The sequence below is a fragment of the Urocitellus parryii genome, chromosome X, assembly GCF_045843805.1.
Source record: "Urocitellus parryii isolate mUroPar1 chromosome X, mUroPar1.hap1, whole genome shotgun sequence".
Classification (NCBI taxonomy): domain Eukaryota; kingdom Metazoa; phylum Chordata; class Mammalia; order Rodentia; family Sciuridae; genus Urocitellus; species Urocitellus parryii.
Window position 1 is genome coordinate 60,090,779 of NC_135547.1, and position 25,403 is coordinate 60,116,181.

The window sequence follows — 25,403 nt, forward strand, 5'->3', positions numbered from 1 at the left end:
AGTCACATTAGTCCCAAATTCCTCTCCTCAAGGCATGTTTGAAGAATCTAAATGTTCCTTTTAGAGGGCCTTGAAGCACTTTTCCCCTCAACTGGGAGCACCAGGGCACACAGTAGCATTTGAAGAGCCCTTTAGCTCCTTGTCCCTGGGTCAGAGCCAGATGTTATATAACTTGCCTCTTTTCTTCCTGATTCTAGATAACATCAAGATGCCAAAAATTGAAAAAGCTGTGCTCCAGAATGACCCTAGTGAAACAGAGAGTGGGTCTCATAAGCCTAAAACACCAGAGCAGAGCCAAGAAGACAATACCTTACATTTAGGTGACCACTTTCTAGGTGGGTCTAGAATAATGTTATCACTTCTTTAGGTGTTTCTTCATAGCAGTTAGGTTTAAGGTATAGGCAACCCACTGCTTATGTGCCTTTAAAGGATATAGAGGGCTTCTGCAACCTTGTATTTTTCTGCCTCATTTTCCTGCTAGTCCTTTTTTAAATTATTCTTTTCCTTGTCTTTTTATTCCTTCTATCTTTATGGATAGGATTTAGGCCTATGGTTGGCAAGTAAAATTAAAAGGTTTTGGTTCCAGAGAAAGAGGCCAACAAAGCATAATTATTTGTGTTTGATAAGACTTGAGAGTGATGTAGTCAGTTCAAAACATGGTAGATAGCATTAGTATTTTTTTTTTTTGAAGAGGGTAAGTGGTTGATCTAGAACCGAATTGCAATAATCAAAAGTATGTGATGCTGGGGCTGGGGATGTGGCTCAAGCGGTAATGTGCTCGCCTGGCATGCATGGGGCGCTGGGTTTGATCTTCAGCACCACATAAAAATAAAATAAAGATGTTGTGTCCACCAAAAACTAAAAAATAAATATTTAAAAAATTCTCTCTCTCTCTCTCAAAACAAAAAAGTATCTGGTGCTGGAATTGTGTTGTATCCTTTTCTAGGAGTGCTTTGTTGACATATAAATTATCACTACTCTGGGTAAAAATTTTTTAGGTGTGTAATAACAGTATTTTCATGTAAATATTGGGATATGAGGTCTTTTATACCTTATGTTAGGCATTTGAGGTTTTGGTTTGATAGTCCACCCTCACAAGAACTCAAATTGTAATCCTTTAATAACCTCTGTGAAAATCACTGAACATTAATCAGCAGACCTGACCAAAGGTAACAACTTGATCTAAACTCTTGAAGATTGAAATGAAGAAAAATAAGAGTTGGAGGCCATGATGCTATTGTATTGAAATATATGTTTCTTTGGTGGGCTTAAGGTTTCTGCTATTAAACAGAATAATGGAACAGCATAATTCTTATTTCATAGTGCCTCTTAAATATCTAAATATATTGATTAGATGGTATATTTTAACACATGTAGCTTTTTAATTGTTAGGGTAAAAAGGAAATGTGAGTGAGACTTGTGTTGAAAAATTTTTGTTTTTCCTTGTACCAGGGATTGAACCCAGGGGTTTACATCCACAATCTTTTTTATTTTTTTATCTTGCTAAGTTGCTCAGGACCTCACCACGTTGCTGAGGCTGGCCTTGAACTTTTAATCCTCCTGCCTCAGCCTCCCAAGTTTGTAGGATTACAGGCATGTGCTACCAATCCTGGCTAAAGACTATTTTTGAATGAAAAATAAATGTACATAAGCAGACCATATTGGAGGCATTTTAGGATTCTTATATGTGAGTTTTATTATATCTTGGAGAAAAACAGTTCTCTCTGAACAAATTATGCATCTACATTGAAAGTGAATGAGAAAATAGTTTTATTGCATGTTTATTTTATATACCAAGTAATAATTTTAACTACTGAATGTGCTTGCTGTATATTACTGCTGTAAGTAGTTTGTATAATAAACTTAGAACCTTGGCCTCCCTAATTTCAAACTGGTCTGTGGCATAATTGCTACCATTATTGATGAAATAAGACAATAAAGATGATATAATGAATTTTAAAAATAAAGTTAAGTTGATTTAAGTCTATTTTAAGACTGATTTTATTTGTGCTTTTGGGGGTACAGAAGATACATTATATGAACTGATTTTTTTTTAATGGTAGGGTGTGATATTTTTTTTCATTGTAGGCAGACACAATACCTTTATTTTATTTTTATGTGGTGCTAAGGATTGAACCCAGTGCCTCCCATGCACCAGGCAAGCACTCTACCACTAAGCCACAACCCCAGCCCTGTCCTTATTCTTAATATATATTTTTCTAGATATTTAGATAAACTATGGTTGATAATCTATAAAATAATTAGCACATGTCTAATTTTTTAATTAATATATATTTGTCTAATTGTTTTTCTTCAACAGAAAACCCATAATTTATACATTTTATATGTACATTTATCTGATACTCTGCCTTTTAGTTAGATATTTGAGATAAATATATTTTGCTATAAATTTGCTTTTAAGTAAAAATACAATCTTCAAGTAGTTTCTAATTCTCAAGTTATTGTACAAACTTATAAGATGATAAACAAATATAATTCTGTCTACAGAAATATCCAAAGATTTTAACTATTTTCATTGATATTTCTTACCAAAGTACAATAATTTGTTTATAAATAAATCATCTTTGAGTAAAATTAAGGTCTTTATATTCTAAATTTTAATGATAAACATATTTTTAAATAGAAAAATATTTATATTATCTAACCAGATGATATAAAAAATTAAAACAATTAAAAAAGAGATTTATATGTACCAGACTAACTATAAAAATTTTAAATGATTAATTCAAGGATATTTCAGACTATTTTCCTAATTTGACTATACTGATGGGAGCTAAGATTTTGTCCATATTTTGCATGATAAAAACCTATTAAAATGTTAAGTTTATTTCTGTTAAAAAAGGTCTTTATTGCCTAATGATTCTTGCTATTTAAGACAAAGATTAATTTTGGTAAATAAATTTACATCGTTGATTAAACACTAAGTATATTAAACTGCTAACTTAAATCCCAATTCTGACAATTATTCTTGGAGACTAAATTTTATTGATTCAAAGACACTGTTAATTCTTATATTTTGTTTGTTAGATAATTATATGAATTTGGAAAAACATTTTATTAGGACTGAGTTTCTCCAAATTAAAGTTGCATGTTACTTTTGAGCAATAAAGGTTACAAACTTTAAAAAATTCATTTATATTATATAACTTCTCTAGCTGGGCCTATTGTCTATAAAAAATACAGTAAGATTTATATACTGCTCCCTACACTGGGAAATAACCTTAATCATATTTTTTAAAGACAATGGAGAGATACCTATTTAAAGAAATAATATTCTAAAATATAAAAATATTTTGAGACCTTCTCTCAAAGAGATTGAGAGTTATTTCTAAATTGTTAGGATAAATCCACTTATCTATATTGAGAAATTATAATAATCAATAAAAGGTTAATCTATTCTTATTTAAATATTTATACTATAATTTATAACTCAAACTGATGATACTATGACTTATACCAAGCCTTTACTCAATTTTATTAAATAAAAAAGGGGAATACAGGACCTCAGGGAGACACACTAGATTTTATAAAATATTTTTAATATTTTAAATTTTTTTCTTAAAATTATAATATTGAGAGTCTTAATGTTATTGAACACGATTCAGTAAATTAAATCAGATATCAAAGGAAAGTTTAAACCAGTCATCATGATCATGACTGAGAAACCTGGCTCAGGAAGGTAAACTTTCAGCTACAAAGTTTATAGCCATGCAGCTTCACAAGCTTGTCAGGTAAATAAATATTATGAAGACTTGTATAGACCCATTTCCCAGGTCCACCTTTAATGTGTCTTGCAGTGTGGACTGGAAATTCCACCCATGAAACTAGATTAATTGTCCTGACTGTAATGGTCAGTTATACCTATATATTGATTCTATGGTAAACAGACTGTCTGGAAGTATCTTTTGAGAAAAAGACAGTGTTGAAATAATGGATTGTTCCACATCCATATGAATGGTGGCTATGGATCAGATGTGAGTAACACCAATTAAGGGCCAGTTCTGTATGAGGGATCTCCTCTTCATCTGTCTCTCAGCCTTGTTACTATATTACTATTTGTCTGTCTATGGCCTTTCTTCTTCCTTCCTGAAGGCAGCCTCACCAGCCCAGTGCTGTGAGCTGGGCCTTCCATGGAGAAGAAACCTGAGTTTGCTGATCCTAGGGTAAATGCTGGCATGGAGGCCACGGGGGCATTATCTATCAAGGAGACAGAGAGCCCTCTTGGGGACAATGCCATGCACACTCCACATCACCCTGTTTGGCCCCAGAGGCTGGCTGGTTAGTCAAAGACGGGTAAGATTCCTCAAGGGAGGGAACCTAATACAGGCACAGTCGCAGAGGGGCCATCAGGAGAAAATTTGGGGGCCAACAGAGGTGAGGCACAGAATCTCACTCCCTCACCTGTGCAAAGGCCTAATTCTTCACCCCTTATGAGAGAGGTCTCCTTCCCCCCTGGCTGCTTTGCTCCCCACGTCCAGCTCAGATTGGGACCCAAGTGACAGACAGAGACCTAGTCAACAGTGACTGCCTGCTCACTACAGCAGGAAACAACTGCAGCTACAGGAAAAGGCCAAGTCTGGATGTTTCCCTTTTTTTATATGCTTTTCCCTTTTCCTTTCTTCTCTCATCATGGTTCTCCTTTGGCAACAAATTTAATGTAAGGGGAGGAAATGTTGGAATAACTTTCAGTTACAACTGGCAGCTATGAACAGCTTGGAGCGCTTGAGGAATCCACATTCCTTCAGGCCTGACAGGAACACCTTGCAGGATGGGGTGCTCTGCTCTAGCGAGCCATTAATGAAACCACATGCTCAGCACTTGTGGTTAGCATTGCCAAACTACCCTGACTCAGTAAGCCCCTTCCCTTAGGGACAAAGACCCTTCCAGATTGCTTTCCACCATGACAACAATATTTTAGAGTTTCCTCATAGTGCAGTTACATTAGGCAGAAGATGATTGGTTTATGGATATTATCTTGCTTATGTATGATTGACAGGCATGCCCCACTCGAACCCTATAACAGTTGTGTGCATTCCAAAAGTAAACTACTGGATGTTGACTTGAGATTTGTCACCAGCCAGTTCTCACCAGCTCCCAGAATCTATATGTTGATTCCATGTCTCTACACCCCCCCCCCCCCCCCCGTGACTGAGGTAGCCGAACAACTTATTGGCCACACAAGTAACAAAAACATATGCAAGACAGCAGATGAGAAACCAAAGCCTGCCAATTATACTGAACTTTAGTGATTAAGAGTACATTTACCTATATGGACAATTGTTGGAAAGATTATTAAAATAAATTTTTCTAAGAGCATTTACATTACCAACAGACCTAATTAACTCTTTAAATGTGAGAATTAAAAAAAAGGATGATAAATATCCTGTAGCCTGTAAGAATACAACTTATTGTATCATTAGTTATAGCCAGCTAATATTTCAGAGCTATAATATGCTGAAGTTAATATTCAGGCTTTAAAACAGGTGTATGTCAATTAAGCAGACCCAAGCAAGCTTCTGGTCTCATAATCCCTGAAGTGACTACTTTAAATATTATTCCTTGTTTATTCAATTGCAGCCTTTGTGGCTATGTCTTAAAACTTACAATGTATGGATTTTCTTAATGTTTGATTTAAATTACTTCCAAGATCCTTCATGGTCAGATAAGTGCTGATGGATGGATGAAAACTAAGTAATCATGCTCTAAAAGACAATGTAATAAATAATGTGAATGAGTCCTTTGCTCTGTGGTTTATGGAGAGGCCTAAATGCCATGCCAATGAGAATGTCTGTTACTATGGCCAAACACAATGCCTCCCAATAAAATTGGGAAAAGATTAAGAATCTTCTGATGAGTGTTTGGTGAAATAATAATAATAACCTGGATCTTCCAATTTAATTGTGTTATGAAGATGATATGTTTTCTACTAATTCTTATTTTGTTTCAATAGCAGATTGTGATGACCTCGGACCAAGAGTCAAGTGACTGAAAGATAAAATTTCCCAGTTACAATTTTTTATATATATTAAGAAAGGGAGAATATGTGGGAGACCAACCTTGCAAGTGACTGAGTCACACTCCCCAGCTGGGTGCTGAGGCGCTCAGTCACAGAAATGCGGCAGAGCTTTCCCCACCCTTCTTGGATTCGAGGGTTGGTGTCTCGTGCAAGGGTGTGTCTTGCTACAGCCCCATGGGTGAAGCTATGCTCACCTGTTCCTTTGTAATATAACCCCTTGCCCTGTTTAGGATAGAATCTTCCACGGAAGTGCCTTGTGTGTGTCCCCTTCTCTTACTGTGCCCTTGGGTGTGGCCTACCCAGGTGTCAGTCAACCTGCTGACAGTGGACATCATGAAGATAGACTCAGCCCCCTGAATCCTGACCCCTTGCCTCATCTGAATAGCTTCTCCTCAATAAAAGGGGTCAGCGCATGCTCTCTCTCTCTCTTTCTGCGGACCCTTGAGGTCAGAGGAGCCATCACGGCGACCCCAAATAAATAGGTATTTGTGTCTCTTGTGTGGTTATTTCGTGCAGCCCAGTTAGCCCAGTTTAGCTAGAGTGATCCCTGAGCCTTTTAGTTGTGAACAGAAACCCGGCAGTAGGGTGAATTTTTTAAATTTAAGAGTAATTTTATTGGTGCATATTACTTGTATAGAATAATGGGTTTTATTATGGCATATTTATACAAGCATATATAATATTATTTCATCAGTTTAATTCCTCAGTAACCCTCCTTACCTTCTTCCTGCTGCCTCCTTCGTATCTTTCTCTATACCAATGGTTTCTCTTCTACCTTTATGATGTCCTTTTATACCCTGTAGTAATCACATATGGGGGAAAATATGCAATACTTGTGTTTCTTGAGTCTGGACTATTTGGCTTAACATAACGATCTCCAGTTGCATCCATTTTCCTATAAATGACACAATTTTGTTCTTTATGGGTATATAATATTCCATTTTGTATATATAGCATATTTTTCTTCATCCATCATCTATTGGCATACACACCTAGGCTATTGTGACTCATGCTGAAATAAACATGGGTATGCATGCATCTGAAAGTATGCTGACTTTCAGATAAACACTGAGAAGTGGTAGCTAGATCATATCACTAAGCTACAGTCCCAGCCCTATTTTTAGATTTTGAGAGGCTTCAATAATGATTTTCTTATTGGCTGTACTGATTTACATTTTCACCAACAGTGTCTAGGGTTCTTTTCCCTTTCATATCCTTCCCGCATTTATTGTTATTTGTATTTTTTGAGAGAGAGAGAGAATTTTTTAAATATTTATTTTTCAGTGGACACAATATTTTTATTTTATTTTTATGTGGTGCTGAGGATCAAACCCAGTGCCCCAAGCATGCCAGGCGAGCGCATTACCGCTTGAACCACATCCCCAGCCCTGCTATTTGTATTTTTGATGATTGCTGTCTGACAGAAACAAGATGAAATCTCAGTAAAGTTTGGATTTGGATTTCCTCAATGGCTATGGAAGAACACTTTTTTTCATACAATTTTTGGACATTTTTACTTCTTCTTTTGAGAAGTATGTCTGGATCATTTGACCATTTATTGAATGTGTTGAGTTTGAAAGTTCTTTATCTATTCTGGTTATTAGTCACCTGTCAGAATAGTAGCTGTAGGCTCTGTCTTCATTCTGTTAATTGTTTCCTTTGCCCTGCAGAAGATCTTTATTCCTTTATTCCTTGCTACTACTACCCGAACTAAAGGAGTCCTGTTCAGGAAATTGTTGCCTGTGCTTTTATATTGAAGTGTTTCTTTATAGAAATTGCAGAGTTTCTGATCTTATACTTTAGGTTTTTTCATCCATTTTGAATTGAATTTTGTACAGGGTGGGAGATGGGGAAGGATGAGTTTTTCTTTTGTCTGAATGTCTATATGTGGGAAAATAAAATGAACAAGTCTTATTTATTTATTTTAGAAATTTTATTGGTCTGCTGAATCCTCAGATTTGAAATTACTATTTTAAAAGCTTTAGAACCATCAAATAAGACCTATGGTATTATTTATAGGGAGACTTTAACTGTCATCTTGTAGGTAGTTTCAGAGGTATGAAATGGATAGTGGGAACACAATACATTTTATAGAGATGTTTATTTTACAAGCAACAATGTATTCATTATTCCTTTGCTATATTTTGCTGTTTCAAGTAGAAGGTTTTGAAAACATTTTCACTTTCTGTTTTTCATAATAAACTAACATCTTTTCATGCCTGATTTCTCTGAGTTTTTAGTGCTGTTGAAAGGCAGAATTCAGAAAGCCCCAATACTGAAATGATTGAGTGAATCTGTGTTGATGAATCTAAATTTGAAGGCTTTTCTTACTTATCTTAATGGATCTCTGAATAAAATAGAAATTCTCTTTTGTATGGGTTCCCTTTTGATGATTGCTGTGCTTTTTTCTAGAGAGTCAACCAGAAGCACTTTCTATCACTCCTCTTACGGAGAGAGTTAATGTAGTTTCCAACCTGAGCATTGCTCATGAAATCATGGTGAACAAAGATTTATATGTGGAAGAGAAAGATTTACCTCCAAACAGGTACAGACTATTCTAATTTTTCTGTTTCATATTTCCTGGTACAGGTACATACCACAATGCCTTTTTGAACATTTTTGAAGTATTTTATGAATAACTTTAATGTTTGATTATGTCTTGAGTAGTATCAACAAATGAAACAGCAGATCAATCGGTATTATTATTAGTTAAAAAGGGTCAAAGTAGAAATATATATATATATATATATATATATATATATATATATATATATCTTTATTTTATTTTTATGTGTTGCTAAGGATTGAACCCAGGGCCTCACGCATGCCAGGTGAACACTCTACCACTGGGCCAAAACCCCAGCCCAGCATATTATATTTGATTAAGGAATAAATCAGTGCTGATTACTGTCAAAAATGTTCATTCCAGGCTCTCAGTTAATAATGAAATATAGAATGAATTTCAGATCTTTTTAGACAGAATGGGAAGGCATAGTTTGTCTGTAGATTAAACAAGTACAGATGAATAATCATTTTTATTTTTTAATTTACTTTTTAGTTGTAGTTGGACACAACACTTTTGTTTTATTTATTTATTTTTATGTGGTGCTGAGGATTGAACCCAGGACCTCATACGAACTAGGCAAGCACTCTATCACTGAGCCACAACCCCAGCCCTGAATAATCATTTTTCTAATAGTGGTATTCAGTACTCTTCATGTGATAAGAGATTTTACGGATCATTTCTCCTTCATAATTGACTTACTAAAGATATAAGTGAATCAGATTCAGAACCCAATTGATAAATAATACCCTTCTTAAATTAGGCTTTGGGGCTGGGGATGTGGTTCACGGTGCTAGATTGCTTGCCTGGCATAGTGAAGCCCTTGGTTCAATTCTCAGCACCCAAAATAAAATAAAGTTAAAATAATAAAATAAAATAAACTTAGGCTTTGTTTTTGTTTCTTTTAAGTATGTTGATATTTCAGTGCATGAATAAGAGTCATTCAGCAAGTATGAATTGAATGCTTCTAATGGATTATTAATAGTTAAATGGTTAGATTCTTCATAAGAATCTGTATTCTATAACACTTATAATTTACCACTTTAAATGCTTCTGTTATGTTGCTACTTTAGTGAGTCTGTTAATGAAGCACCTTGGTCTGACAGTGGTTCTTTTTATCTTCACACATCTTAGATTTGTCTTGCCTGTCGCCAGCAGTGACCCAGGCCAAGCAATTTCCCTAAAATAAGTTTTTGCCAAAACACGGGTCTCCTAGCATCATCTTCATTGAATTCATTTGGAGTTTGATTTAGACTAGTACAAAAAGCAAAACCAGAAGAGTGAAGATTTGTTAAAGTAGTCAGGGACTGTGGTGGTAATGAGGTGTCAATAAATGAAGCAGGTGGAATAATATTATCCATAGCTTGAATTTCATTACTTTATTACTAACAGCCTTCTTCAAGTGTAGTAATGCACAAAGTATACTAGAAAAAAGGCTGAAATAGAGTTTGGGGTCATCTATTATCTATAGATATTGACAACTGGTTTCACTTTGGGCTTATAAAACAATACTAATTACAATGATAGACTCTTCATATTCTTTCTTGTTTTTTTAAAAAAATAGTATGTGTTCTTTACAGCTATACATGACGGTAGAATCTATTTTGATTCATTTGTACAATAATATGCTCTTAAAGGCCTGCATTGTCATACATTCATTCAACAAACATTAAATCCTTATTAGGTGGAAGGCAGTTTTTGATGGGTGAAATGGTGTCTTTGCCATCAAGAAGCTTCTCTAGGGGAGACAATCAATTAGTTGTTGTGTAGAGTGATAAATTCTCTCATATCTAGTGTATGGAGTTTTATGTTAGTGCTTAGCTGCCTGGAGAATGTCAAAGAACACTTTCCTGAAAAAGTAATATTTGAGTTTAATTTTGGAGTATGAATAGACACTTTTTAGATGGTCTAGGGAGAAGGATTCTTAAAAGAGAGAGAGGCTCTTCAGAAGCATAGAATGGTAGAAAACAATTATGCATTCATTGTAATAGAATGTTACTGTTGGAGGCACAAAATTAGAAGAGGTGGCAGAATAGGATTATGAAGGATCTTAGAGACCATGTGTCCAGCTGGTGGTAGGGAGCTCCTGAAAGACTTTAAAGGACCATGACATCATGGTCAGATTTGGAAGAAAATTAATGAGTTTGGCAAGTATATGTGGCATTATGGTAGGGGTAAGACCATGTGGGGCAGGGTAGCCATATAGGAGACTCTTGCAATAGTCCAGGTAGGAGATTGTAGTAGGTGGGGATGGATTCCAGAGACAGGTAAAGAGCAGCATCTATGGAATTTGGTGACTAATTGGGTAAAAGGGATGAGGAGAAAGGAATTAAGAAGGACTCTGGTATATACCAGACAGATAATAGTTGATGGCTTCTCACAAAGTATATTGGTGTATTAAAGGATGAACTCTGACATTTTTTCCATTTATTTTTGTATTGTTTGTATTTTTAAAATAAAAACCCATTACTTTTTACTTAAAAAGTAATGTTTTTAGGGAAAAAAGGCTAAGCTTTCTGGTTTGCAGGACCAAATATAAATAAAGAATAGTTTTGAAGCAGGAAAATAATGAGCTCCTTTTTGGACTTGATGAAGTGCTTGAAAGAGCTTTCAGTGTCATAAAGAAGGAAAACCTTTCCCCATATTTCAGGCCTAAAAGAAAAAGATCATCTAGTTCAAACGTATAAGTATATGGAAATAGAAACAGCTCACATATAGTTAGATGCAGGACTAGGGTCAGAACTCAGGGTCTAAGCCTCTAGTTCATAGTTCTTCCTACTGCAGGAAGAGAGTGTCTCTGGAACCACGAGGTGCCCTTGTGAGAGGATTTGGCCCATGCATTTGAGACTAACTTAAGTTTATTCAACCCTTCTCAAATCTAAACATAGTTCTTCCTTGTCTGTTGATTTAATGTTTTTTTTATGATTTTAAATGTTGTTTGGGAAATTATTATCCTATTTTATTTTTCTAAGTAAAGTGGAATTTGAACATTTAACCTTCTTAACAGTCTGGAAAGCAGGTTTGTGGAGACAATGTACAATGCTTTTTGGGAACATCTACATGAGCAGTTATCAAGTACTCCTCCTGACTTCTCTTGTGCCCTTGAACTTCTGAAAAAAGTTAAGGAGGTAAGTAATCAACTTCCATCCATCAGGTTTTTTTGTTGTTATTTTTGCGTTTTGTTTATTTGCTTGTTTGTTTGTACTGCAGTTTGAACCCAAGAGTAGCTTTACCACTGCACTATATCCTCAGTCCATTTTATTTTTCATTCTGAGATAGTGTTTTGCTAAATTTCTCAGGCTGGCTTTACAATCCTCCTGTCTCAGCCTTCCCAGTATCTGGGATTATAGGTGTGCACCACTGTGTGTGGTTCCTTCCTTTAGATGACTTGAAGTTCCTGGGTATCCTAGACCCTTAGATTGTTAATGGCTATTAATATCATAAGCAGCATACTTTCTGAACATGGGTAGAATAGAGTGGTTTCTATTTTATTTGTATGAGATGATTATGAACAGTTAGATATTACTATAAAAACATCATATATTTTCAATTAAATAGATTTTTACTGAACTCTTACTATGTTTTATGTGCTTCAGAAACACAGAGATGAGTAAGAATACCTTTGTTCACAGGGAACTTGTACTTTTGAGTCAAAAGGCTATTTGAAGTGAACCTTAAAGGATCCTTTGGTTATTCCATCCTTGCGTTTTGGAGTAAAACAACCTAAAATGTCATTATCCTTTATTAAGAATACTTTGTTGTGGTGTGAATTTTGTATTTCTCATATCCAGCACTTTCTTTTTATCACACCCTTACTTTTGTTCCTATCTTTATCTCATTCTGCCTTGAAAATAATAACTGCTACTATAAATAACCCAATGAAGCCTTGCATTGTAATTGCACCCTAAATAGAGGGATACAATACTAAGAAATTTAGAGATCCACATTCCTGACCCCCTAAAAATATGGTCAGACATTTGGTCTAAAAGCTTTGTTCACTAAAAAAAGTTCATGATTTTAAAGAGAATTTGTTTCTTTGATTTCCTTTTCTGGGCAGATCTTGCTATCACTGCTATTACCACGCCAGAATCGTTTAAGAAATGAGATTGAAAAAGCTCTGGACATGGATCTCCTCAAACAGGAAACAGAGCATGGAGCCCTGAATGTTTATCATCTCTCCAAATTTATTCTTGATTTGATGAGCCTGCTATGTGCACCAGTTCGAGATGAAGCAGTGCAGAATCTAAAGAGCATAACAGATCCAGTACAATTGCTTAGGTGAGAATCTAGACATGCTGTCTCAGTCTGTTTTCTATAACTATTATGTGTAATACCACAGACTGGATAATTTACAAAGAAAATAATTTTATTTTGCCTCATGCTTGGAGGCCCAATGCTAAGAAGCCCCATATGTTGATAGCCTTGTTGCCAGCACAGACCAAAGGTGGTATAGGTATCACATTGTGAGTGAGAGATTTTGTGTCCTAGCTTCTCTTTTTCCTTTTTTTTTTTTTTGGAGGGGGGAGCTGGGTACTGGGATTGAACTCTGGGGCATATTCCCAGCCCTATTTTGTATTTTTTTTAGAAGCAAAGTCTTACTGAGTTGCTTAGTGTAAGGCTGTTTTATTTTCACAATCTACCTGCCTCAGCCTCATAAGCTGCTGAGATTACAGGTGTGTGCCGTCACGCCTGGTTCTTTTTTCTTATGAAACCACTAATATTCATTTATGGGGTTTTCACTCTGATAACCTTATATAATCCTAATCACCTCCCAAAAGCCTCACCTATAAACACCATAGTTGGATTGTTTCCACCCTCTTAATACCTCATAATGGTATTAAAATTTCACATGAGCTTTAGAGGAGGCAAACCATATTCAAATCATAGCATGTACTGTTCCTAAAATCTAGTCTAGATACCATGCCAGAAAACTATGAGCCAGATACTATGATATAACTCCTGTCTTGTTTAGCTCTTCTGTCCTGAAGACCTGACTAACATCTCTTTTCTTCCTGGATTGTTGAATTTTATTTTACAATGATAATCTCTCATGGTTCCTTTCATAATCTTTACAACATTTAAGGCCCCATTTATGACATGACAACTTAATGTGATACTGTTAAAACATTAAAGTATAGTAATTATTATATCTATAGATTTCAAACCACTCTTTCCCAGATGTTCTCCTGTTTGTCTAACCCAAATTCTATGAGGGAACAGGAATGAAGGTTATTCTTATTTCTTAGAAGAACCCAAACCTAGAAAAGCAAAATGATTTGCCCACTGGGTTAGAAATTTAACAACCTACATTCCAAATATCCACATATAGTTGTTAGCATTTTGGTGATATTCTTCCTCCCTTTTTCTAAAGTGATGGTGTAGCTACAGTGCAATGAATTCAGGCTGGTAGCCAAGAGGTCAAATATATCTGTTCTTATCTCTGCCACCAATTCAGTTTGTTGCCTTAGGTCCCTGGCCAGTGCCTTTGTGTCTTAGTCTGTTGTATGTTGCTATAATAGAATATCTGAGGATGGGTAATTTATAAATAAAAGAGATTTATTTCTTACAGTACTTGAGGCTAGAAAGTCTACAAGTGAGGGACTGCATCAGTTGATGGTAGAAGACATCAAATGGCCAGAGAGAATTGGAGATCAAACTCAGAGCCTCAACCCTTTGTATAATCAGTATTAATCCTTTCATGAGGGTGAAGCCCTCATAAGCAAATCACCTTCCAGTAGGCTCCATTTCCAACACTGTTGCATTGGGTATTAAGTTTTCAACACAGGCTTTTTTGGGGATACACTCAAACCATACCAAATTATAAACTGTAATAGGACCATTGTCTTAAAGGCTTCACCTAACTCTAAGTACTATGACTATATGGTTCTTTGTTTGAGTCCCACCTCTCCACACTAGAATTTCTTTTCATGGTGTAAATATTCTGTTTCTCCCTATGACAGGGGCATCTTCCATGTTCTGGGCCTGATGAAGATGGACATGGTAAACTACACTATACAGAGCCTTCGACCCTACATCCAGGAACATTCGGTCCAGTATGAACGAGCTAAATTTCAGGAACTCCTTGATAAACAGCCCAGTATGTTAAAAATTTAAGAGCAGGAGTGAGGAAAACTTGACACTGGGCTTGCTTTCTTACAGTGATTTTCTGTTCTTATCTTTTGCTTTGTTTTTTTAAATAGAAAATTTCTTCCTTAGGGAAGAAGTAGGGATAAAGATATTTCTCTAAATCAGAAAAACCTACAAAATCACTTCTTTATTCACCAAGACTATATTTCAAAATCTTAATCTTCAAGCCTTGGAGTTTGAAATTCTATATTCCCTTCTCTTTCATAGATCTTCTCAATTATACCACAAAATGGCTAACCAAAGCAGCTATAGACCTCACTACACCATTTCCAAGTTCTGACTCTCCCAGCTTCTCCTCCAGCATAGAATATTCATCTTCAGATCAGGAACCTAACAACCCAGAGCTTCCCAGTCTCACAATGGTGCTATACCAGGGGTACTTGAACCTCCTTCTCTGGGGTCATGGAAATGAAGAATTCCCTGAGGTAGGAATCTGTGTTGGGTCGTTGTCTTGTTATTTTGTAGTCTCTGCCTCCTTTTACTGACAGCTTGTTTTTATTCTACCTCACCAGACTCTGCTGATGGACAGGATCCGGCTCCAAGAGATGGAGTCCAAATTGCACCACTTAACTATCCTGGCCTCAGTATTGTTGGTGGCAAGAAGTTTCTCTGGCAGTGTTTTATTCAGCTCACCTGAATTTGTAGATAAAATAAAATATATAACTAAGGCTCTAACTGAAGAATTTAACTCCAGGTATGTTACATAGATCTTTCTTAAATAGAAAATAATGGGGGCATTTGGGACACAGGTAGACAATATAATATATTCATTGCAAACCACACAGAGCAGAGGCTTTTGGGGACCATCTCCAAAGATAGTCAGAGTTTTTGATAAGCCATATTGAAACTTGGGATAGAAAACATTTCTTATTGTATTTTCTATTTAATTGGGTAAGTTGGAAAATATCCAAGAAAATCTTAATACAGATTTAAAGTTTACAAGACTAAGAATATTGAGTGGAACCAAGAATGGAAACAACCCTTGTTTCCTTTGAAGATGAAGTATGGTATTGTATGTATGAATTAGCTGATATCTTGAAGGTAACAACAAAAGTATTTCACCTGCTGGAGGTAGAGAAACAGAATTCTTCCTTGAGTGGCTTAGCCACTGCTTTCTGGGCTTTGCTCTTATGCTAGGGCTGCTCTGTTTTCTATCCTTCATTATCTAGGCCTGAAGAGACTATGCAGAATGTGAGTGAACAGGTATCTGAGGAAATTCATAAAGGTCTTAAGAACATGGGCCTCACTGCTCTGAGTAGTGAAAATACAGCATCTCTTATAGGCCAACTCCAGAACATTGCCAAGAAAGGGAATTGCATTCGTTGCATCATTGGTAAGAGTTCCTGTGATAATGGTGGGGAAGAGTGGTAATAATATGTGGGGTGGATAGGTAAACTTGACTGGGGAATGCAACAACATGATAATTTAGGAAGTATTTTAGCTTTAGCTTTCCTCATCTATTATGTGCAGGGTTGAAATGGACTTTTATTATATGAAGAGTGAATATATGGTTTTAGGTTGGATCTACATCCAATTTAACTGTAAAGGGGTGATCTATTATCCCACCAACCCTATTAAGTCATCCTGGTAATTCTCTAACTATAGCCCAAGATCTATGTTGGAAAACCCTGTCTCTATCCCATGCTTTAAGCTACCATGTGGGACCCTACTGTCTTCCATGAGATTGATAGTGAGGCTGTAGACAATGTGCAACTGTGGAATAGAAACAATTAACTTGGCCAGTTTGCCCTGAACTGCAATATCTTATCATAGTTTGGTTTCTGTATTATGGTCTGAACTTGCTGCACTGACTTTAACATGGACCTTAACTTTGGAGTTTCAGGTATGATGTCTAGAATCCTTTTGTTAGGTCAAATGTGCACTGTGATCTCACATATAGATATCTAAAATAATCTTATGAACAGACAGAAATTTATTAGTTCACTTTTTTATGGTACTGGGGATCAAACCCAAGTTCCTGCACATGCTAGGCAAACACTCTACCACTGAGAAAGGCCCTCACTGTGTTTTGATCATGCTTTATCTTTGAAAGCTTGATGGCATTCCCTCTTCAAAACAGAGCTTACAGAAATCTCATTATATGGTTTATGCAAATGAGCATATAGGTTGGTTAATAACTCAGTTAATTTTAAACTCTGGTGATCAGAGAGTGCATTATAAATTTTCATTCCCCTTTTTATTTTTTTTCCCTGCTCACAGAACAGAGGATCCATTTGTTTCTGAAATGCTGTTTGGTTCGTGGCATGCAGGAGTCTTTGCTAGACTTTCCTGGAGGCCTTCTTTTCATTGACGGGGAGTTGGCAGAACTGGGTTGGAAGTTTATCACTCTGATGCATCACAATCAGCAGGTATTTAGCCCGTATTATACTGAGATCCTAAATAATGTCATCCTTCCTGCTCAGGCACAAGAAACAGAAGTAGAGCCTATCTAATTGTGCTGGACCCAGCCATGGCAACAGGGACCCAGAAGAGAGGGTTCAGCATGTTCCTGGAATAACATCACCTATGGCCAACAAAGCAGGCAGCTCTCTCCCTTACTACAGCTGCAAGGGTCAAGTATATAAAAACCAATTGGCCCTTAAATACCACCTTTCCTTAATAAATTTATGAGCTGCAAGAAAACCTCAATTCCTTCTGTGAAACATCTGAAGCCAGGTCTTATGTTCTCATTTCCTTACTAGCTAAGATATGGTGGGCCCAAAATTCTCCTTCACTGGCTAATCACTCCTAATATTCTGGTTTGAGCAGGCATTGTAATGTTAGATGCTAGCATTTTTTTTTTTTTAGTGGAAAATCATTTCCCTGAGGGCTGTGCAAACTGTAGGATTAACCGGAGTGTGATATAAGGTCTCCTGGAAGTCAGAAATTTTACTGAATTATAGGTTAAGAGAGAATGTAGAGGGCTGGGGTTGTGGCTCAGTGGTAGAGCACTCACCTGACATGTGTGAGGCCCTGGGTTCGATCCTCAGCACCACATAAAAATAAATTTAAAAAATAAAGATTAAAAAAGACAATGTAGAACCACATTTCTGATATAAATTTTCTATATTTTAATTAAATAATTAATTATTTTGGTACCAAGGATGAAACCAGGGACACTTAACCACTAAGCCACATCCCCAGCCCTTGCCTTTATTTATTTATTTATTTATTTATTTTAAATTTTGAGACAGGGTCTTGCTAAATTGCTTACGGCCTCGCTAAGTTTCCGAGGCTGGCTTTGAACTTGCAGTCCTCCTGCTTCAGCATCCCAAGCTGCTTGGATTACCGGTATGGGCCACTGAGCCTGGCCTAAACTTATTTATTTTTATTATTTTAAAAATATTTTTAGTTGTTGATGGGCCTTTATTATTTGTTTAATGTATTTGTATGTGGTACCTAGAATTGAACCCAGTGCCTCAAGTATGCTAGGCAAGCACTCCACTCCTGAGCCACAACCCCGGCCCCCAAAACTTACTTATAATTAAAAAAAAAGATACAGCAATAGTAAGGGTCTTAACTCCTGTTCTAGCATTTGGTTTGAAGCAGTATAAAAAATGGAGACAAGATGAGAGTTACTGTTATCTGCTAGTATGCATTCAGCTAAGGATAGGCCTCAGCCTCCATAGAATTTCTCTTGCTCAAGTGATCCAACTTTCCAGTCTAGGTGTCTCTGATAGTGATATCAAACTCGAACACTTAGGTCAGAAACTGACTTGTATTATGCCTTGTCCTATTTTACAGTGAAATGAATCTTCTGTTTCCACATTTCTAGGCTCAGAACACCCCATTTTTAACAGATAATGTGAGAATTCAAAGCTGGGACAGCCACCATACTTTTTCCTACTTCTAGTTTGGGACTCATAACTGCTAGGTTATTATTATCAACTCAGTTAAGCGTCACAAATGACAAGTGTTCTAGGTTCACAAGGATATGAACTTATTTTCTGAAATTTTAGATATTCCTCACATTCCCAGGCAAAGTGAAACATACCAAAAGCAGTATAGGAAATTAGGGAAAAATTGGATTTGAATTTGGGCTTGTTTAGAATGAACAGAGGAAAATAGGATTTAACTTATCAGATACCTAAGTGGGTTAAAAAAATGTCCTTACCATTTCAGGAGATTGTGGGGAGCTGTGTACAATTTACTTTGCCCAAGAGATGAGACTTGAATTCTATTAGTCCCATGGTAAATTTCTAATTGATTTCTCTGGACAGTAGATCCAGATCGGCAATACAGCTAGTTGAACAGGGTGTTTTTAAATTGAGATATAATATAAGTACATCTTTAATAGGACACATAATATCAGGATAATAAGCATTTCCATATTTTGAAACATTAATCATTTTTATATATTGGGGATTTTGTAGTCTTCTAGTCATTTTGAGATATAGATTGTTTTACCCAATAATTACCCAGAAGTGCTGAAAAAGAGCCAGGAGTAATTTCTTCACTATGCTTTGTGCCCTTTTTGAACTTTTTTCCATCCCCACTGCCCCTGCCCTTCCCAGTCTCTAATGACCACTCTTCCATTCCATTCTTCTATTAGATTGGCTTATTATTTATCACAAATAAGTGAGAACATTTGGCGTCTGGCTTATGTAACTTAGCATAATGACCTCCAGTTCCATCCATATTGCTGAAAATGACAGGATTTATATCAGATTAAACAGACTTTAAATTTAAAAAACAGTAAACAGAGACAAATGAGGTCATTATGCATCACTAAAAGGATCAATTAATCAAGAATCTATACCAATTGTAAATATGTGCATACCCAACATGAGACCATCCAAATATATAAAGTAAATATCAAGTCTAAAGGGAGAGAGAAACTCTAATACCCACTTTCCTCAATGAACAGATAAACCAGATAGAAAATCAACAAAGAAACACTTTAAGTGGACTGTACTATAGAGCAAATGGACCTAAGGGATATTTATAGGACTTTTCATCTAATAGAATCAGAATATGCATTCTTCTCAATAGCACATGGAACATTCTCCAGGATAGATCATATATTAGGCCACAAATCATTTTCGATAAATATTAAAAAATTGAAATAATATCATTGTCTTCTCAGACCCCAATGGAATAAAACTAGAAAGAAACGAGGAATAAAAGTACACAAATACCTACTTCCAATTTACCAAGGGTGCTTGAAGAAATGAAAACAGAGTGATACTTTCACTTTGGCTAGAAGTGGGTCACCACAGAAAATCTGGGGAATTAATCAAGTATTCTAATCATGTGAACAGACAGTCTAAAGAATAGATTATGGGAAGGTAAAAGTTGTATATCAAATAAATAGGCAAAGGGCCTTGCCTAATTAGATTTTCTAATTTGATTTTCCAATATGAATATAATTAAAAAATCTTAATATTGGAAATCACAGTATCTTAAGAGGCAAATGTGCTTAAAGGGATCTCTGTGGTGACCACAAAGGAGTTGATGGATGTTCTAAAGTGAAACTTTTCTTTATACTTTATAATTTAAATCTGTTTGATTTCGTAGGGATTTGAACTGGTTCTTTTGAGCTTCCATGTGGAGGAGTTGGGAATTTGATACTAAACAAGGAAAGCTAACTCCATTAGTCCTGTTCATCCTTTTGAGAGGGAGGGATGAATGGATGGAAGGATGGAAGGATATATAGATACATAAAAATGTGCATGGTTAAAAATGACATATAGTGAAGTTGGTTTCTCTCTCACCCTGTGTCTGATTTTCCTTACCCAGAAGAAACTATTATCAGATTTTTTGTGTTTACTTCCCGAAATATTCTGTGTGTATTTGGGTATACATTATAATAATAATTAACATTTATCAGTCTTCATATAATATAAATATGATATATTCTAATACATTATAAAATAGATTTTATAGCATGCATGTATTATTAATAATTAATATTTATGCATGTTTATGTGCCAGAGACTTTTTAAAGCTTCTTACATATATTATTTTATTTATTCTTCAACAATTTATCTTCAGTCTACTTTCTTGATTCTAGAGTAGCATGACATTAGAAGATTTAATTGAGAGTAAAGAACCTGTGTTTTACTTTTTCATTTGTATTTTCTGATTGAGTAAGGGAAAATCATTTTACTTTTCTGAGATTTTTCCTTATGTATAAAATTGTGTACTGGACTAAATCAGTGATTTTATTGTTTAATCCCATATAGTCATGTTTCAAAAAATGACTATATGGGATTTATGGCCTTCTCCAGAAGGCCGTAAATATGAAAGACCAAAGCTAGGTAGCTTGAGTTGAAGCAGAGATGGAAGAAGTTTTGAGAACTGAAAATAAGTAGAGGAGATTATCTCTGAAGTTTCCTATATTGTTTTCTTATGGCTACTGTAAAAAATTTCCAAAACCATTGCAGCTTAAAATAACTTGCAGTTATTCTTCTATAAATCCTGGAGGTCAAAAGTTCAAAATCAGTTTTATTGGGTCAAAAATCAAGGTGTCAGCAAAGCCACAATCCTTCTGGATGTTCTAGGGGGGAGAATCCATTGCCTTGCTTTTTCTAGCTTCTTTTTTTTTTTTTTTTTTTTTTTTTTTTTAAAGAGAGAGTGAGAGAGGAGAGAGAGAGAGAATTTTTAATATTTATTTTTTAGTTCTCGGCGGACACAACATCTTTGTATGTGGTGCTGAGGATCGAACCCGGGCCGCACGCATGCCAGGCGAGCGCGCTACCGCTTGAGCCACATCCCCAGCCCTTTTTCTAGCTTCTTTAGCTGTATTCTTTTTTTTAGAGAGAGAGAGAGAGAGAGAGAGAGAGAGAGAGAGAGAGAGAGAAAGAGAGAGAGAGGGGGAATTTTTAATATTTACTTTTTGTTTTTTTTTCGGTGGACACAACATCTTTGTTGGTATGTGGTGCTGAGGATCGAACCCGGGCCGCACGCATGCCAGGCAAGTGCGCTACCACTTGAGCCACATCCCCAGCCCAAGCTGTATTCTTTATTCCTTAGTAAGGCAATGGATTTTCCATTAGTGCTTCCAGAGTTACCATTCCTCCATCATGCAAACCAGAAGCATAGTATCTTGCTTTAATCATCACATTACCACTTTATTCTGTGTCAGCTTTTCTCCTCTTTCTCTTGCTAAGGATACATATTGTTACACTTAGGGCCCTGTAGGATAATCTACATCTCAAGATTCTTAATCACATCCATAGTGTCCCTTTTGCCATGTAAGCTAACATTCAGAGGTTCCAGTGAATAGGAATGGATATCTTTGGGGGCCAGTATTCATCTTACCACAGTTTCTCCTCTGATTTTTGATGTGTTGCCATCTTATGTGCAAAATATATTTACCTCATCCCAGTATTCCCCCAAATATCAACACATTATGTATCAATTCATACCTAAAATCTCATCTGAAAATCATCTGAATTAGGTTTAAGAGAGTCTCTGGGTATGATCTTTCTTTTTTCTTTTTATTTTTTTAGTTGTCAATGGACCTTTATTTTATTTATTTATATGTAGTGCTGAGAATCGAACCCAGTGCCGCCTCACACATGCTAGGCTAGTGCTCTACCACTGAGCCACAACCCCAGCCCTTGGATGTGATCTTTCTTGAAGCAAAATTTCTCTTCAACAGTAGACTGGTGAATTACAAAAAAAAAAAAAAATATTCTTACCTGCTTATAGTGGTGGCAGAAATATAGGATAATAGTTATAAACTTTCCTACTCCAAATGGGAGAAATTGAAAGGAAAATGAAATCCAAAAAAACTTCATTAATTTCAAGACTTGGGAATATTCCTGGTTAGAGGCTTGACCTCTCTGTACTTGGGGGTTTGCCATTTTGGTCCAATATTTTTTTCTCAGGGCCATTCTTCATTTTTTCTTGAAGGATAGTATATGTTTACAGCAGAGTATGTCTATCACCTCAATTCCTACCTGTAGAATTTTGGGAGTCCAATAGCCTTCCTTTATTTCATTTTTCTCTGTGTCCCTTTCAGTTCAAGTTGGCACTGTTTTTACTATTGTACCATTATTTCAATATATCTTGTTTCTACTATATATGTTCATTCCATTTGACAACAGGATCCTTCACAGATCTTTCCTGAATAATTCCTCTCTCTATTCCTGGACTCTGCTGAGAATGGATTCATGAATCATATGCCTAGTTTTAAAGAGCTCTCTGCATTAATTAATATTCTGACCTGTTTATCTTTTCAAAGCTCCAGCAATATTTTCCAGCCATATCATTGACTTTACATTTAGGACACAATTTTCTGATAATAAATCTAATTTCAGCATATTGTGTAATTTGAACAGACTAAGAATTTCCCAAATCATGATGTCTTGGTTCTTTCATGCTTAATAGCTCTTTCCTCAATTTATTATTGTTTATTTCCTCAATTTATTTAAATTTATTTCCTCAATTTATTACTATTGCTTCTTAAACAAGAAGATGAAACCAAGTCACATTTTCAACATTTTATTTGGAAATCTCAAATGAATATTCAATTTTTTTCCTTAAAATTCTGCTTCCTGGCACTGGGGTTGTGGCTCAGTGGTAGAGTGCTCACCTCACACGTGCCCCTGGGTTCGATCCTTAACACCACATAAAAATAAATAAATAAAGTTATAAAAAAATTCTGCTTCCTATACAAAGGTAGGACACGATTAGTTGAGCTTTCTGTCACTATAAAACAAGAATACCCTTTTTTCCAAGTTCCAAAAACATGTTTCTTATTTACTTCTGAGCCTTTACCAGTAGTGCCTATAATATCCATATTTCTACCAAGAGTCTGTGACAATTTAGACATATTCTTTAAGATTGTCTGTATTGAGATATAATTTACATGACAAAATTCCCTGTTCTAAAATGCACAACTCAAATGTTTTTTTAGTATATCACTATGTTTTGCATTCATCACCACAATTGAATTCAATAACATTTCTATCATCCTAAAAGGAAATCCTATGTCTCTCAGCAGTCAGTTCCATTTCCCTCACATCCCCAGCCCTGATATTCACTAATCTACAGTATTAATGGCTCCTCTGTAAGGCATGTTTCTCATAGCTTCATAGTGCCTTGGTCCTATGAAGAATTCAGCCAGAGACAGGGATAGAACAAAGCACTGTGGCTGACCATTGTCTATTTTGTACTGGTGTTGCAGCTGTCTTCTTAAGGCAAGGGCCTTAGCAGCAGGTTAAGTAGTTATGAAGGAAGTGTTTTGAGGGGAACATTTCTGAAAGTATTAGAAGACACTCTTAAACATTCAGCCATACCTCAAGACCTCACATCCTAGCTTTGGAGAGGGGATAGAGAGCATTGGTAACTGAAGTCTATGTATTGACCATTTCTTCAGGTAAACTTGAAGCTTAAATACTAATTTGGAAAATTTTGTTCCAGTTTCCCAGCTGCAGAGTTCACCTTTGGCATGGACTTCTTGGCCTTTAGGAGTAGCTGATAGGTCACTTTAATGCTTTCCCCTAAATTAGGATTATCCTTAAGTCAGATCCCAGGAGGAAACATATGACAACAAAATGAATCTTGGATTTATGATCTGTTTCTTCACTTTTAGATGCATGTCCTAGCACCATACTCCTAAGCATAGAATAGACATAGTCCTACTCTGTACAAGAGCAATTATACTGACAATGTGAACTACAGTTTATGTGATCTATAATAAAATCAGCCCATTTAATCTTTAAAACACCACCTCAAGGGTGGTTGTATTTTATCCCCCTTTTTACAGATGAAGAATAGGGCAAGGTTAAGTTACACAAGCTCATACAGCTAGTGAATGACAGAGCCTACCCATCTTGCTGACAAAAGGCAGGTGGAAAAGTTTAGAGCACATAAGTTCCTATTGATGTTGGGTATGACAAGGGCTGTCTGGGTTCCCAGAGCCACAGATCTTTTGTGAATAGTTACTTTCCCTGACACTGAACAATATCCACCCAGTATTCTGAGGGCAACATGGAGCTCTGCAGAAAAGGTATATTTGAAGGAGAAATAATCTTCCAGGGCTGTGTGAAAGTTGTCTGAATCAAAATGGAGTTATTTGTGTCAACTGTAATACAAAATAAAGCTTGAAGGTTATGGTTTGTATGCAGTTTCCTGATAGTAATTATCACAAAGTACTGCTAGAATCATAACCTTGCACAAAGGCCTTTACAACATCACACAAGGAATATTTCTGTAAGGACATCTGCTCCACAGCTGTCTGTTCAACCTTGGACTGGCATTGTCCATGTTATGAATCCTTGCAGACAAGGATTATTGTTTCAAAATATCTTATGTAATACTCTTCATTTTTGTCTTACAAAAAACTTCCCTTTCTTTAACCTCCTTGAATGTGCTCATAGTTTAACTGTGGCATGTGTATTCCCATTGCAATGTTATACTAATCTCAAATAAATATCATTATTCTTTGTAAAAATCTATCTGTTGCTTAGGTTGACAGCTTCCATAATAAAGCACACAAACTGAGTGGCTTAAATAATAGAAATTGGTTTTCTCACAGTTCTGGAGGCTAGATATCTGAAATCAAGGTGTCAGCAGGGTTGATTTCCTTCTGTTCTTCTATATTCTTTAGCCAGAAAACTATGGAGAGTATACCTCACAGGAAGTATCTGAGGTTAGTTTTCTTCATTTATCTTTCCCCTATGGTGTCTATCGTCTTCTTATGTT

At 35.9% G+C, this 25,403-nt stretch overlaps 1 protein-coding gene across 2 annotated transcripts; it reads left to right on the forward strand.

Annotated features, from left to right (window-relative positions):
• The first annotated feature begins 208 nt into the window (after positions 1-208).
• Positions 209-17,200, forward strand: LOC113175803 (T-complex protein 11-like X-linked protein 2). Of its 2 annotated transcripts, XM_026380142.2 has the most exons (9): positions 209-320; positions 8,465-8,582; positions 11,608-11,728; positions 12,658-12,878; positions 14,561-14,697; positions 14,955-15,172; positions 15,260-15,441; positions 15,917-16,080; positions 16,968-17,200. In XM_026380142.2, the coding sequence occupies exons 1-9, from the start codon at positions 209-211 to the stop codon at positions 17,198-17,200; spliced, it is 1,506 nt and encodes a 501-aa protein (XP_026235927.2). The 2 variants fall into 2 exon arrangements, with proteins under 2 accessions (XP_026235927.2, XP_077650065.1); XM_077793939.1 differs by lacking the exons at positions 209-320; positions 8,465-8,582 and having other exon boundaries at positions 11,633-11,728; positions 12,688-12,878.
• The last annotated feature ends 8,203 nt before the right edge of the window (positions 17,201-25,403 follow it).